We start from the raw sequence: 16,755 nt of genomic DNA, 5'->3' as shown, positions 1-16,755 counted from the left end.
GACAATGGACGAATTTTAAGTAACGATTAGGAAGTAGGAGACAGGGCTTCCTTTTCTTTGACGAGATCGAGGATTTAGGCCTGTGGATTCAGATAATAATGATTATGATAGGGGAGTCAGAGAGACACGCTATTGACCTGAGGACATTTTTGTTGCATATCGCTCTTCAATAATAACAGTTAATTCTCAGCGTAATGTCAGAGTAAATTCTATGGTAATGTGCCGTCGCCGTCGTAGGTAGAGAAGTAGGAAAGCTAGATAGATATAAAATAACTTCTACCGTAGAAATAACACTGAATATGGTACTCGTAACGTAGCTTGACTTTTGAGTTAATACGAGATTCCTGGGCAATCCATAATGTATGATTTTTTCACCATCTCTATGCCCTCAAAAAATTGGTCTATATCTGAATGTTTAATCGGTTAAAACTTTGAATGATTGTCTTTTTTCTTCAATGTCAATTCAATATTACCCGACTGCGCCAGAAGGAGGGTAATTATGTAGTTATGTTTAGTACGTTATTATTATACCTAGTAATGAAAATAATGGGTTATGTTTTGTGTTAAATTTATTTACCCAGACGATTCTTCAATCCAACCATGACGATTTATTCAATATTGCCCACAATACTGTTAAAATTGATGAATGAATGACAGTGCATGAAATCCATAGTCAATGTTGCCGTCTAATTGCAATTTCCTCGGTTGATAGCCTGAACGGATTTGTGCAAAAAGTGTTGACGCACGAACTGCCTGTTAGCGGTGTTACCATGTTTGAATATTGGATCAATTTTGTTTCGTCATACATATTTTGTAAACAAATGTAAATTGAATTACAGAAGTTATTTAAATTCCAAAATTATAGCCATGCATTATCGAAAAATTTATGGGAATTAAAATTATTGGGGGTGGCCTATGTTCAGCAGTGGACGTCCTATGACTGAAATGATGATGACGATTATCGATTATCGAAAATAGTCTGGATGGGATTATCTCATTTTGTTTGCTTGAAATGAGGCAATTTAATTTCAACTCTAGTAAAAGGCGTCTGACTGACTTGACTCAATTAGATTAATTAATTTATTTAAATATTCCTATATTTAAATAAATTAATTATTATTATTTTCCTAAATAGGAAGTTTTTATTGATTTTCACGTAAGTATAATTCATACGGTGCTATTAGCTACGCCCTCAGGTCAAGCTACGCCTCTGCGTAAGTTACTTCATATTTAATGGTTTGGGATGATTTAAATAGTTTTAGAAATCATAATATTAATAAATGTAAATCTATATTTGCAGTAGCGTCGCTAACTTCATTTAAACTAATATAATTAGAGTCAGGCCCAGACGCGGATGTTTGCTTGACAAATCATTCATGGTTCTAAGAAAACTCTCTCTTGGGTGTAGAGAAGTTTCCAATAGGGGAATGTGTGTGAATTACATTTTATAAGTAATATTACTTACTCCGTCAGCATAAATTTCGGTCTGTTTCAAAAAATCGCATGAAAATCCGTTCGGTACTTTTTGAGTTTATCGTGAATACAGACAAAGACATACAGATTACAGGCACTTCGGAGGACTTTCTTTTGGAATTAGGTTTTTATAAAAATTTAATTATTTAGGTATACTTAATAACCATGCCAACTAATGTCTATTAATGCTCTTCAATAAACTGAAATCAGTTTTACTACAAAATTGTAATCCTCAAACACAACCAATTTTGTTTCAAGTAAGTAGGTAAAGAAAGCTCAACTTTTACGGGTACAAATAGTAAACTATCACTGCTTTGTTATAAAAATAGCACATTTTCACGCCTAGTTAAAACAAATTAATTGACGATTGTGTGAAGCCAATATTGGAAAGTCGGACGAACCTGCACTCAAATGAAATTGTACAGATGCACTTAGAGCATCGATTTATTATTTTAGTTCGTTCATTGATCCAAACATTAATATACTATTTATTTAAAAAATAAACTCTACCTAATTAAGTACATTCTTCTGGCAACAGACCTTATGACCAGTGAAATTTTTGCTGTCATTCTTTCGCTCTTCTCTACAACGCTACTTCGCTACAAATCCACTGTTCTAATACTTTAAAATCCGTCAATCTTCACTGGCCTCAGTGACGGCGTAGCATAGCTTGGCAAGATTTTTGGGTTAACCGATCGCACCCCCTCGTATCATGACCGTCCTTGTCATGTAGATGCGCCCAATGAGTACACTAATCTACGCGACTGTTGTCACCCCTGATTCTTGGCACCCGGGGCGGACCGCCCCTCCCCCCTTACGCCGCAACTGACTGGTCTGTAAAACTAAGTACCTACCACACTTTTCACATTGTAATAACTTTTTAAGTAGGTACACAAGATATACTATGGAAATAAAGAGGACTTGAATAAGAGTTTAATAGTGTTCAAAGAAAGCTGATACGATTTGCTATTAAACTTTTTCATTTTGAATCTCAAACTTTTATAAGCTTAGAAAAAAATGTGATAATTAGTTTTGCAGGCCAGTGTATCTAGTCAGAGTTACGATTACTTGCGAAACTTGTCGATAAATTCTGACTCGTCCTCATCCCTAGCCTGCCAATTTGTACGTGCGTCTATGTCCATATGTTTACGACGTAGTTACATAAAGCGATTGGCGGAGTGGTTCGTGTCCCATTGACACATAGTGCAGTCACTGACCTCTTGAATGTGCGGAAACATAAACAGAATTGACCTGCACAGACACAGTATTGAAGAATGTACAATGATGTTTCCTGAAGTTAAGGCTTTTGTACTGAAAAAATTGCATCTGTGTGCAGAGAGGAAATCATCAGTGTTAAGATAGGGGGGAGTCTAATGGTCTAGGGCCCACCCCAGGATCATGGGCTACCGATTCGAAGATGATAGTTTTTTTTTCCTATATTATGTTCCTACTTAAATTATTTATTTTATTTGACTTACAAAGGTAAAACACAAAACAAGGCTTAATAATAGATATTTTATAAAAATTTGAGTAACAAGGCCTAAGGTCCTTAAATGGTCTTTGTGGCCTCCATTGGTACGTCCCATACAAACTCTACCATGAAGAAGTCTTAAGAATACTCCTTTTATAAAACATCTTGCCCAAGACTTAGTTTAAGGTGGCATGTCCACAAATTGACTGCTAAGTGGATGGGTAAACAAATTGCTTAATTTCGTCAGCTCCTTTTAGGACATACGTGACTTACTCGACTGCAGGTTGAGCAACGAAAAGAGAGACAAAAGTTCTTTAATGAAAATAAAATATAAAAAGAGGCAACAGATTTTCAGATACAAAATAAAGTAGGAATGCGAACCAAAAAGGAAACTATTTTTGAGCGGGCTAGTTTTCTTTTTTTTTTTGTCCATGACGATCAGGTTTGACGCGAAAAACTAGGCAACATAGATAACGATCTTTCGGCTTATTTCTTTTTTTCAAAATAAACAAAAGGTAGCCTAGATAAGTAAAGGTCCATAGAAAAAGATTTTATGGAGACAAAGTTACTTACGAATACTAGATAACGATCTTTTGGCTTATTTCTTTTTTTTTTTTCAAAATAAACAAAAGGTAGCCAAGATAAGTAAAGGTCAAGGAAAAAGATTTTATGGAGACAAAGTTACATGCGAATACTTATTCAGATACTATATTATGAATCGTGGAGTTTCATATGAGATTTTATGTAATTAATTATCAAATCCATATAAACGACAGGTCACTACATAGACCACCTCTTACGGCACATATTTACCTTCTTTCCTAACAAATTACAAGCAGTAGTAATGTATACGACCAAATTACATAACCTTTACATAGGCCTACAAATTTACCTCACTACCCTCGTTTGCAAATGTTCTTTCGCAATTTTTCTCGATAACGATTACCCATTCGTATCATGTCGCACATTCGAATACTTTTTCGATCGATCTTTTACAAACGTTTGAGTCTTTTGCAATGTGTACAAGGATGGTACTGCGCATTTTACCTAAATTGTGTGCCAATAGATTTTACCACATTTTTAGCAATGCTCTTTTAAAGTAGTACAAAAACATAAAAAAACAAGCTAGACTCTAGTATCATAAATTACTGAAATAAGTGCGATTTTGCAAAAAGAAAATAGAGTCATCTGGTGCATGACAGTCATTGTTTTATTCGTGAAAAGTGCCTAAAACTTATAATATCTCTATTTCTATACGAACTATGTGATTAAGATATCCATTAGAACTATATTCTTTTTCTAGCACCATCAGCCAGCCTAGATGAGGTCAGTATGGTTGTGCCTCTTTTCTTATTTTACTATAAAAACACATAATAATAAAAACTAACGTCCGTCAAATAATAAAAAAAAAGTTATTTTTAGCACTTCTCTGGCCCAGGTGGACCTCTGGTCATCAGATCAGAATCAATACCTCTGCCATTCCAGTAGGGTAGTCCACTTAACACGTTCACACCAAGGTTGTAACGCGAGCGGTGTGCATGTCACCATTGAGCCGTGAAGGACAGCCTCCCAGGGAGCTCGGCTGTCAACTTCCGCGACACCTGTCAAATTGGGACAGTGGGTTTGGCAAGCGTATCAGGTTTAGATGTAATATTGAATTAAATATTCTATATTGAGACATTATTATGAAACAACGCTAAATTAGATTACAATGTCTATTAGCCACATGGTGTCACATCCGAACATTATTCGGGTATCATCGCAATATTAGATCCCTATCGACCACTGAAGTAAAATTGTGATGAACCCGCGCCTAACACAAGGGTAAATTTTATTTTAATCATTTTTTATTAATTTTAATTTATACACAAATGTCAAATAAACCCAGAAATCAAGTAGAGTCAAGCCTTTGATTAGTTTTTGAGCATTTTTGATACTTACATTTCTTTGTTGTTAGTCTTAAAATTCTGTAAGAGAACGAAATCCACAAAAGCGTATGCCATCAGCAGAAACAAGTTACATTATAATTTCTTTCATAGACGTTTTAATTTATGCTTACCAAATCGTAATTCTAATAAAGGGAATCATCAACGAATCTAATAAATCCCAACCACCTCCGGGGCATAATTATACTAAGAACAGTGACGTGTTAATAACATGTCAATATTGATAGATGACAGCAAGGTTGCTGTCAAATTCACCAGCACCCGCTGTGCAGATGTGCCAATAGTTCACAGGCCATGGTTGTGAAAGGTGTAAAGTTATGGGCATGAAAACCATCTCTACGTCAATGTAATACATACCTACATTACGTTAAATAACAACAGTCCATCAATAACTTAGAATCCCAATACATTACGTTTAATAATTACAATCCATCACTTAATTTTAAGTTCGTATTTTGAACCTACCTACAGTACCTACTCATGCATTGATACTTTGATTTTAAGAGGGTTATGCACTTTCTTGCATTTTAAATAACTTTCCCTAAGGTTCGCAATTTTTGATATTATCTGGGAAAATACCATACTCACTATCAAAGGATGACAAGTTTCAATATTTTTTTAACCCTATCACTGCTTCAGGAAAATATTTTGGGCTAGTGCTGGGAAAAAGTGTGCGGGAACTTGTTTTTTAAAGGTTTTACGAATAAGGGCGGGAAATCGTTAAATAAACGTCTTGACAGACTAAATTACATGCAGATCACGTGTTAATAGCTAAATAAATAGTTAAGATGACCTAGTAGATTGCTGCAACCTGCGCAAAGCGTGTACGCATATAAATATTCTAAACCATGTTTAGTCAATCGCATCCTTGACATTCAGTTAATGTAGAGCGGTTGATTATAATATAACCATGAAAATGTGATCGTTCTGGTGTTTTATGACCAATTCCACATGGTAATTTAGTCCAAAATCGAAGGATTTGTACCACTAAACTGTAGAACAATTTTGATCATTGTCGGTGGATGTAATAGGTTTTTTAGCTACAATGGGAAAGCTCTTCTGCATCTCAACTGATGAAAATTGATAAATTAGGCCGAATGTATATTAGTATAATATAATAATAGCTAGCCAGTTAGGCGAACTTGGAACAAGCTCTACCATCAACCAAACAGAGCATAACATTTTCCTCCCTCTGGGAATCGAACCTAGACCTCTAGGTCTGAAACGGTTAATCTTATCACAAGATCACGATAAAAGCCTATATCGACATAACTGCGATTACCTAATAAATGTACTTACCTACTCATCTTTAGCATATTATTGTTTCACCACTCACTGACCAAGACAATGTTATTTTAGTTGACATAATCCACTGAACATTATTTCTAGCAAATCAACTCGAAATGAGTACATCACTATAATTTGTATGCGCACCGTCGCGGAAGCGTCGCAATCTGCATTGAGAACGTTCTGATGTAACGTCTCTAATTTGAACATTTGAATTTGGAACGACGGAACGCAAATAAAAACAAAGAATTGCGTTTAATTATTTCTATTTATAGTAGAGACAGAGACAATAACATTTTTCTTTGTTTGGTCCGCTATTATTTAGGTAGATTATAACACGTAGGCTGAGTTGCAGCATCTAACTTTGACCGTAACTTTAACGATAACCGGTGTTTTTGTATGAAGTTTGACATTTTTTGACGAGCAACTCAGCCTTAATGTTTTTTTAATTAATTATGCGTGCCTTTATTTTTAATCTCAAGTAGGTAGGTACTTAATACAGTTTTAGTTAAAACTTGAGCAGGAAATCATCACTTTCCGAATCTAAGATTACTTGTGTCGTCACATGGCTTTAATTATTGTATTTTAGGTTCATAATGTGACGGTCGAATATCACAACTTGTCTACTCATAGTTAGAAGTCTTCGGTGTTAGCCAACATTTGACATTTGAACACAATAGCACAGCATCGGTTGGTGTTTCTATTTCTCAGAAACGTTAATTTGCTAACTCTTTTCGTATCGATACTACAATTACTTCGAATGAAACAAAACTTAATTTAATGCTAAAAGGGTATCTCCTAAGGCTTTAAAATGAATAAGCTTTATTACATACTAGATTTTATTGACGGTCAAGCTATAGAGCCAAATATAATGGCAGTGAGAGAATGAAGATAGGAGAATTCTGATTGTAAATGAATCAATAAGTAGCTACTAAAATGAGTCTAATGTAGCTATAACAGTAAGGCAGAATTATATTATCTAGTTGACAAAGTCTTGTAAACGCTCAAGCGTTACATAAAATTCTTCGGTCTAGTTTAACCTGTTACTTATTTAAAGGGTTAAAAAGAAAAATATGGTATCTGTATTAAATACATATTTTCTCATTCCAGTGACCGCCGGCTACGAGTCCGACCGCGAGGAGTGGAAGAGCAGCCGCTCCCAGTTCTCCACCACGGCCTTCGACAGCCTCGCGCGACCCACCAAGACCGCCATGGCCCTAACCCTCAAAAAACCCCAGCGGCTTGACCCCGTACCCCAGTACTACCGCCTCCCAAGCGACCCCAAACCCAAACTAACCCCTCTCCCCTTCCGACCCAACAACTTCCTCCAAAGACCCCCCAGGCTACCCCGACCTAACCCAGAAATAAAACGCAACTTCCTCAACACCGACCACAGAAAGTTCACCTCCCTCCAAAGCTTAGAACTCCCGAAGAAACTCAGCGAGCCAAAGAAACAGAACGATGTCAAAAAAACGAACTATTCGAACATATCGAATAGGATCACTGGTTTGACGAATAAACTGCGAGATCTAGGCAATCCGAGCAACACGATTGGTCGCTTCAAAGCGCAGTCGCACGGTGACGTCGCCAATTTGAAGCCAGTTTTGAAAACTAACGCCCAAGATGGCGCCAAACGATCAGTTGTGAGGACTTGCAGTGCTGAACCACCAAAGAAAGTCACTTTCAGCGCGTTCGCCACCGTTCAGGTTGTTTAATATCGAGTGACTTAAATTAAATATCGAGTGGTCTAAGTTAAATATCGGGTGCTCGAAATTTAGTGTGATCTAATCAAATTAGAAATTGGTGGCAATAATAGTGATGAGTAATTCTAAAGTCGATGTAAATTTTTATTTTGAATGAATTAAATTGTTATTGATGATCGATTGTATCTTGATAGATGTAATGTTGACTGGAGTAATATAAGATGTGAATGTTATAGGAAATATTCAAAGCATTATTTAGATTGTAAATCAAATGAAGATAGGCCGGGATTCGTGTGTAAATATAATGTACTTATTTCTAAAGTGTTGTGTAACGCACACAGTTAACACTAGAAACATTTACGAAATTTTATTAGTCTTAATAAAATGTCTTTAATATGAACAATTCTGCATTGCACAGCAAAAATTCGCACGCTACTTTCACATTATTTAATGTAAAATATCGACCAATCAAATGCACATCACTACAGCTTGATTTATATTATTTATTAATATTATTTTTAATGTGATTTCTGTTATTTTTGAATCTGATCTGACAGTTGCTGGCAATGTTCCCGTCTTAACTGAGGATTTCCAAAAGGAGTGTTGCGAATGTTGCAATGTTGCAATTTCGTGAAATGTCGCCAATCTTAAGGCTGAGATTGCTGTCGGACAGTTTCAGATACAAGAAATTGATGAGGTTGATGGTAGACTTAGATGTCGGCGATAGTAGTAAGTTCTCAATAAAATAATACAGTCAGATTACTCAGGAAGAAACAAATATTGTGGATTGGTTCCAGTTATTCCATTAAAACTAACACGTTGGGCGCCAATTTCATGATAAATCAACAAAATGTTTTATATTTGTAGTAAATAGTTCCATAACCTGTAAATACCCAAACGTTGTTATACTAAGGCGGTTATCACACTGCGCCGCGCTCCGCCGCGGAGCGCGGGACGACAGATTTAACACGGTAATAATATCATACAGTTCGTTCGTTCGTTCGTTTCAGCCAAATGACGTCCACTGCTGGACAAAGTATTACCGTGGATTTAATCATTGTATGCAAGTACCTCAGTTTGTATAGAAAACACGCGCGGCACTTCACACTGACAACGCGTCCGCGCGCGGGTTTTTTTATATGAAATCACGCGCTCCGCGGCGGAGCGCGGCGCAGTGTGATAACCGCCTTAGTAAAATTTTGCTGGCATCTAAAGCTACCTTTAGTTATAGATTATAAAATATTTATTATAAACAGACACACCATGAAATGCGTCCTTATATCCATTAGTATAGCTAAGTCGATTTGATTCTCCTCATTTTCTAGTCGACGTCCCTTTTCTTAATTTTAAGTCTTTTTTTAGTCAAAATTCTATCAGGAGACTTTTTTAACCAATTCCAATTCAAATGATTTGAAAATAGGTCCCCAGTGCTTATAATATTTTATTTTGTTTAAATTCAGACATTATTTTAGTAGTGTAGAGTTGATAACATTACATACACCTGTGTTATTTAAGTAAGTGTTGCTTTTTCTTCGCGTTATTATGTTTAAGTTATTTCAATTACGAAGAAAACAGTTGATAAGGACGTGTTTGAAGTAAGGTCACGGGCAGACTATCAATGAAACTGCTAGAGAATCGGACTTGCTTGACTCTGAGAGCCTAGGGTTTGACTCCGTGATGTGCCACTTCTTAAACTTATTGTTCGTAAATAAATGCGATTACGTGACTTCAGAGGGGACATAGAGACATTTTAGAAGCATCTTCTGTAACAAATTCTTTAAAAAATACATTATTTTCCTCGCAATCCACTAAAAACGCGTAGGTCAATGCTATTAAATCAATAAAGACTTTGTCTTTTGAATCTGCATGAATCTGCGAAATCGAAAAACTCCGTTTCGAACGCTTTTTGAATACGCCCCCATGGACCATGTGAAACTGATTGCCAAAAGTTGCGCACGCGCCTTTAAAACTGTTACTCTTCGGATTCTTAGATCGTTCTCCTTCTTTTTATGAACATATGGAAAATGCCTTTATTTATACCTTGATCCTATAAAATAACTATTTAGACGAAAAGAAGTCATATTTTGTCATGTAATTATTAGAATAGTTATAATCAACAGTGTAACTATGAATATATTATAATTAGAGATATAGTATAATGTTGTATGATTTATTTTCGTTGTTACTTAATTACTTGTTTCGTCGTAGAGTTGTTTGAAAAATAATAAAATGTTTGTTAATCTGAAAAATTGTTTCTTTATTTATTTCTTATCAGTAAGTAACGTCGTCAAAGTGATATCAATTTTCAAATCAACCCACCATTAATTTAAGCCAGGATCTACAGTTTAATTTCCAATGTGAATGTCCAATTGACGGTTGAGTAGTCCCGGAGGATAAGTTACATATTTTAATTAATTTTTAACTGGAAGAAGTCACAGAATCGTCGGAATCCCTAAGAAATAAAAGCTGGGAGTTAATAATCTAATGGCAAAATAATTTTACATATTTTTTATCAGACATTAGTTTTATGTAATGAAATATAATGTGAGATATTTTTAAAGATAACATGTCTGTTTATATTTTATTTACATAAACACATCAATTATAAATTGTAATTATTTGTTTTATCAAAATTTGTCTTAGATATAAGACTTTGATTATCTAATCTCATTAAAATGTTTTAATTGCAACTTACATAACATTTTTTGCAAATTATAATTATTGATTGATGGTTACAATTCTGTTGTATAGATATACCAATAAAATTTGAAATTAGCTCATTTTCCATACAAGCAGCTGAAGCAGCTGACTACAGCGGGATTGAATCCGCAGCCGCAGTGGTAATTGAATTTACCGACAATTTGGTTTGATTGAGTATCCAAAAGTTTTATTTGACTTTTTTTACAAATGCAACGTAACAAAAGTTTGAAAACTCAGCATTTTCTATTTTCCTGATTTTTTTAAGTAAAGGACTCACCCTACAATAAAATAATACTTAGGTACTAGTTGAGATATCTCTGGAGCATTGGATTAAAAAAACAATTCTCCAGAGATATCTACCGTTTTTAAAACTTCTTACGAAACCCTAATGAGGATAAGCATAGGTTATCGCAATATATCGGCAACAAAGAGCGCTTATCTTATGTTTTGCGGCAAGAGAAATACTTTTTTACGACTGGTGCAGTGTGGTTCGAGATCGAAAAGGAAGTACACGTAGGTAAGGTTTGGTTTCTCTTATAATTTTAGTGTCATTTTGAACTATCTTTCGATAAATATCTGGAAAGAATTAGGTAGGTAGGAGAGATTTTTAACAACAGTTACCAGCAAACAAAGTTCGAATAACAAGAAGATGTGTAATTTTTTTAAGATTACAAAATTCATCAAATTTTAATGTAGATAATAACAGCTATATAAATAAATATGAGGTCATTTTCTTGTATCTTCTCTATGTCTCTACTTTCATAATTTGGAACAGAAACACATTATTAATCGAAAATTAATGAAATAAAATTGGTTAACTTTGTAGCTAAGTTACCCTATTCGGTAACCCATTTTCCTCCGTGATCTAGTGTTTTAGACTCGAAACTCTAAAATTTAGATAGATGGATTCTAATGCCGAAGATCCTGGGTTCAATTTCCAAATGAGACACACGAATGAAAGTAAATACTGTTACAATTATTAGTTGGAATAAAGTAGGACATTGCTTGAAATGGTTAAATTATTATTAAATTAATAAAGATTTATTTATTTATTTTATTTATAATTATTAGAATATTGCAAGATATCAAATTGACTGTACAACAAACAGAGGAGGCTTTAGTCTAGCCCGATTAAGCTGTCTAAAGTTTATGGTGGTTCATAAAGTCTGACACCTGATCCAGAATTACCTCATATAACCCACAACTCACAAGATAAAATAAAACATACCTAATATTTTAGGTTAGGTAAGCTTCACGAAAATTACATTAATTTTCCCAAATTTTCAGCCATCATGTCGGTCGCCCAAGCTTTCGAGTCTAGCAAAATCGTCCCTGACGTCATCCCGACGGCTCCCAGAGGCAAAATTGATGTGAGTATATAATTTTGAACGTACCTGAATACGCAGCGTGGGACGTCCACCCACAAGGTGGACCTACAACCTGATAAAGGTAGCAGGAAGGCACTGGAAGATGCAGGCCGCTACCAACCGTGCGATGTGGAAGTCATTGGGGGAGGAGTCAGATTATCACAAAATAATTTTGTGACGTTAACTTTATGCCGTAACCGTATTCCTAAGTGTAACGTGAATAAACGAAATTATATTTTTTAGTATATTATCCAATTGATCAAAGATAGACTGTTATTACGTAATATTTTTCATTGCTTAGCGGTGCAATGAATAAAGTTTACCAATGCATTTTAGTAAGTGTACTCAGCTGTTGCATTGAAGATATTATAAGTAGGTAGGTAGGTAGGTAGTACCTACCTACATATTAAACACCGGTATCTACTTACAGTATCTGAAATCGCATAAGAACCTGTCATGGCTTTAGATATCGTCTTTCAGACACTGATCTTTATTAATTATTATTGCACACCACACAAAAACTGAAAGATTGGAATTTATAGGATCGGCACAATTTAGGCGGTCTTATCGCTAGGAAGTGATGGCTTCCAGACAGCCCGGAGAGATGTCAGTTTCATTTAAAAATAAATAAAAGGCGGTAAAGAATTAGAAACTTAGGACCAGGGAAAGGTGTATTAGGAATTTTGGATATTTTTATCTCGATACTTTTACGGGAACACAAAAGGGATAGGATCGATTTACGGGCAATTCTAGTACTAATTTAAAATTAAACACAAACTAAATTAATATAACGTACTGCAAGTACCGATTACCTACCTCAAAACTCTATTATCTCATTGGTAAAATGTTTGCGAAATGATAACGGTAATAAGATAAACAAAAGACTGTTACCTAATTAAGAATTACGATAACAATGTCAAGGACTTTTATTATCACTGACTTAGGTACGAACAACAGCTTATGTTTTATTTGTTTTAAATACAGTAGTTATATTATGTAAATATTAAACAATGTGATAACTAGGAGTGAGTTCGTCTCAACCACGTTAGCTCAGCGGTCGGTCAACGGGGATTCTTTTTGGACTTTTCGGAACACAATTCAATTTTTTTCAGCATCCTTTTCGTCCAGTAAATTAAAATCAAGACCGACCTAAATGAAAATCCCGATTTGAAGTCGTTATTGCGAATAGTAAATTTATTTTTAACTTTTACTCAAAGTTTATTTAAACAAAGAAGAAAGAAAGAAAAATGTTTATACTTATTCGGTTCATAGCATAAAATTATTAATTTTGAAAGTGCCTACTTACGTATAAATAAGTATTTTAGTACATGTTGTGAACCAAAATAGCAACACTATCTCTAAGGTAGAACCCAGAACATGAAACTAGTATCTGCGGAAGCCATTGTTAGGTGATTTTCTATTATGTTTAAGTTCCTGTATTGATTACTTACAGCTAAAATACCCCAGCGGAGTGGAGGCTACGCTCGGCAATGAACTGGCGCCCACCAAGGTGAAGGACCAGCCCTCCGTCTACTATGACGCTGACCCTCAGGGCTACTATACCTTGGTGTTCACTGGTGAGCATTTATTTAGATTAAGTAAGTAAGTAGAAATGGCGGAATTAATGTCAGGAAGTAGTTAGGTACATCAAAATACCAGACAAAGATAGTTCACACGATTCCCTTACAAAAAGTTGATAAGTTTTTGACTTTAGGTGTCCCCAACAAATTTTGATACAGGGCTTGTCTAAAACGAGACTGGCAATAAAACTTGCAGAAGCTGACTTCCGCAAGCTGTTTACCGCTGTGTAAAAGGCTGTACGTGGCAACTTCTGCAAGATTTACACAGTGGTAACAACTTCTGCAAATTTTATTGCTAGTCTAAACCTCGCTTATGACTAAGCAGCATCATTTCTTTGAAGCAAACAGGTTTTTTTACATCAATTGTATAATAACTTGTATTCATTCGTACCCAGACCCCGACAACTACGACGGCCCCGAGCTAGTATACCGCGAGTGGCACCACTGGTTGGTGGGCAACATCCCCGGCAACAAGATAGCCGAGGGCGAAGTCCTATCCGGTTACATCGGCTCTGGCCCTCCAGAAGGCACCGGCATCCACAGATACGTGTACATCCTGTACAAGCAGCCCGGCAAGCTGAACTTTGATGAGAAGAGGCTGACCAACAAGTGAGTGTATTTCCAAGCAAAGGAATTGCCAAATTAAGCTAACGTAAGTAGGTGCCAACGCCTAGGAAAATTATTAGCAAAATCTTCGTCATGTGACATGAATGAAAATTTTAAGAAATTCATGGATTTCATTTTGAGAAGGATTTTGTATACAATCACCAGAAGCGTCACGACCAAGAAACACCTAACACCATTAGCCGTCTTCAATAGAGTGGTCCTTCGAGCCAGATAGATTTTGTACTTTCAGCGCATTTTCTATCAATGAAATATGAATGGACTGGAAGAACCTTTGGAAGATCCATTAAAATAGGACCTGTCCTTAACAAAACAAAGTTTGAGGTAGAAAACCGCTAATTGTAGGCCATTGTTTGTACACTTTTGAAAATAATTAACCAATCAACCAAAATGTATACGTCATAGTACGAGAGCCCACGACCAAAACCATGTCTCATAGCAATACGGCAAAAACCCTATAAAATCGTTAGATTGTATGATTCTGAACCCGACTAGGTGTGTAGTAACGGTCGAAAGTGTAGCAACTGCGTGGGAGGCCATTTCTGCTGTGTCAAAAAAAAAAGACAGTCGGTATTATAGCAATACGTCTGATAGTGAAAATGTACATAGATTTTATAATTGTATTACGAAAAAGTTTGTTTTCAGACATTTTGCGCGTAGCATATAGCCTGTGCGCATTTTTGAAAATGTCAACAAATTTAGCCGACCTGTATCATAGCAATACGGATAATTATTTTTTTCACCTTTTCGTATTGCTGCCATGATTACCAAAAACCTGTTTTCAGACACTTTAAGTGTATCAAAAAGTTGTATGATAGAGAAGGTGCTACACTTAATTTGTCTGATATAAATTTTTTGCACATGTGGACAACTTATTTTATCATGTCCAACAATTTTCAGACATATTGCTATGATACCGATCGGTAAAATTTGTTAACATTTTCAAAACGGTCTCAAAATTTAATGCGTTCACATTTCCGTCTGAAAATTGTTTTGTTCGCATCAAATAACCAAAATTTACTAATAAAAAAGATTTTCAGACGTATTGCTATGAGAAATTTATTTTGTCTCATTTTTAATTTTTTTAAGTGATTTTACGGGTTTGCGCTACACCACTAACGTCTGAAAATAATGTTTCCGGTATCTCAGAACTATCATTCAACTACAGTCTGCAAATCATACATATTGCTATGATGCAGTTCGGTAAAATTCTTTGACAATTTTGAAAATTCGGTCAGATCAAACGCTACGCGGAAAATGTCTGATATTGGTATTTTCGAGTTCAGGATAATCGTATCTATCGATTTGATGCGGTTTTGGCCGTATTGCTATGAGACAAAAATTTTGGTCGTGGGCTCTCGTACTATCATGTAAGAAAATGCCTGCCATAAAACATATCGAAAAATGTTTCCTATTAGTAATGTTAACTCATCTTTCTTCCAGATCGATCGACGGCCGCGCATCCTTCTCCACCAAGAAGTTCGCCGAGAAATACAAACTCGGGGCCCCAGTGGCTGGTAACTTCTACCGCGCTCAGTTTGACGACTACGTACCACTGCTATACAAGAGCTTGGGGGTTTAGAAGTTAAGATTTTATTTATGTATTTTTAATTAAAGTTGTTGAAGTTTGATATTTTTTCTCTATAAACTTTAGAATAAAATAAGATTATCTAATTCGCGTTTTTATATTTCATTTTCACTCACCGTTGCGGTTACCCACCATTGAAACCGTACCTACTCGTACTTAGTTTTTAATATTAAAGTAAAGTAAAAGTATTTTATTTGCCAACAAAAAATTTACAGTCTGTTTATCTAGCGGCTGCTGCAGTAAACTGTGCTTGTGTCGCGGCAGCCTTAAGTAACACAGGTTAACAATGTTGATAAAATCATCATCATCATCATCATCATTTCAGCCACAGGACGTCCACTGCTGAACATAGGCCTCCCCCAATGACTTCCACATCGCACGGTTGGTAGCGGCCTGCATCCAGCGCCTTCCCGCTACCTTTATCAGGTCGTCGGTCCACCTTGTGGGTGGACGTCCCACGCTGCGTTTTCCGGTACGTGGCCTCCATTCCAGAACCTTGCTGCCCCATCGGCCGTCAGTTCTGCGTACTATGTGCCCTGTCCACTGCCACTTCAGCTTGCTAATCCGTCGGGCTATGTCAGCGACTTTAGTTCGTTTACGGATCTCCTCATTTCTGATTCGATCTCGTAAAGAAACACCGAGCATAGCCCTCTCCATAGCACGCTGTGCAACTTTGAGCTTCTGTATAAGGCCTATAGTGAGGGGCCACGTTTCCGAGCCATAAGTCATCACAGGTAACACACATTGGTTGTAGACTTTCGTCTTCAGGCACTGGGGTATTTTGGACGAAAAGATGTTGCGTAGTTTCCCGAACGCTGCCCAGCCGAGTTGGATTCGACGATTGACCTCCTTCTCGAAATTGGACCTACCTAGCTGGATCGTTTGTCCGAGGTAGATATACTTGTCAACAATCTCAAGAATCGAGCTCCCAACCGACACCGGGTAGGGCGCAACATGGACGTTCGACATAAGCTTCGTTTTGTCCATGTTCATCCGAAGGCCTACCTGTTGGGAAA

At 36.2% G+C, this 16,755-nt stretch overlaps 2 protein-coding genes across 3 annotated transcripts in view; both read left to right on the top strand.

Moving 5' to 3' along the window:
* The window catches only part of LOC135082360 (uncharacterized), a 127,594-nt gene extending 118,807 nt beyond the window's left edge, over positions 1-8,787 (top strand). Inside the window, exon 3 of the mRNA XM_063977153.1 lies at positions 7,288-8,787. Within this exon, the coding sequence (XP_063833223.1) occupies positions 7,288-7,892 (605 nt within the window). The 3' untranslated portion in view covers positions 7,893-8,787. The remainder of the gene's footprint in view (positions 1-7,287) is intronic.
* A 2,226-nt stretch (positions 8,788-11,013) lies between these two features.
* On the top strand, positions 11,014-15,818 carry LOC135082367 (phosphatidylethanolamine-binding protein homolog F40A3.3-like). 2 transcript variants are annotated; one of them, XM_063977164.1, is made up of 5 exons: positions 11,014-11,097; positions 11,868-11,950; positions 13,401-13,524; positions 13,923-14,136; positions 15,595-15,818. In XM_063977164.1, exons 2-5 carry the CDS (start codon positions 11,873-11,875, stop codon positions 15,731-15,733), a joined length of 555 nt encoding a protein of 184 aa, XP_063833234.1. In that variant the 5' UTR covers positions 11,014-11,097; positions 11,868-11,872; the 3' UTR covers positions 15,734-15,818. The 2 variants fall into 2 exon arrangements, with proteins under 2 accessions (XP_063833234.1, XP_063833235.1); XM_063977165.1 differs by having other exon boundaries at positions 11,045-11,093; positions 15,595-15,764.
* The last annotated feature ends 937 nt before the right edge of the window (positions 15,819-16,755 follow it).

This window comes from Ostrinia nubilalis, chromosome 21 (genome assembly GCF_963855985.1).
Source record: "Ostrinia nubilalis chromosome 21, ilOstNubi1.1, whole genome shotgun sequence".
Lineage (NCBI taxonomy): Eukaryota > Metazoa > Arthropoda > Insecta > Lepidoptera > Crambidae > Ostrinia > Ostrinia nubilalis.
This window is presented reverse-complemented; position numbering and strand designations above follow the sequence as displayed.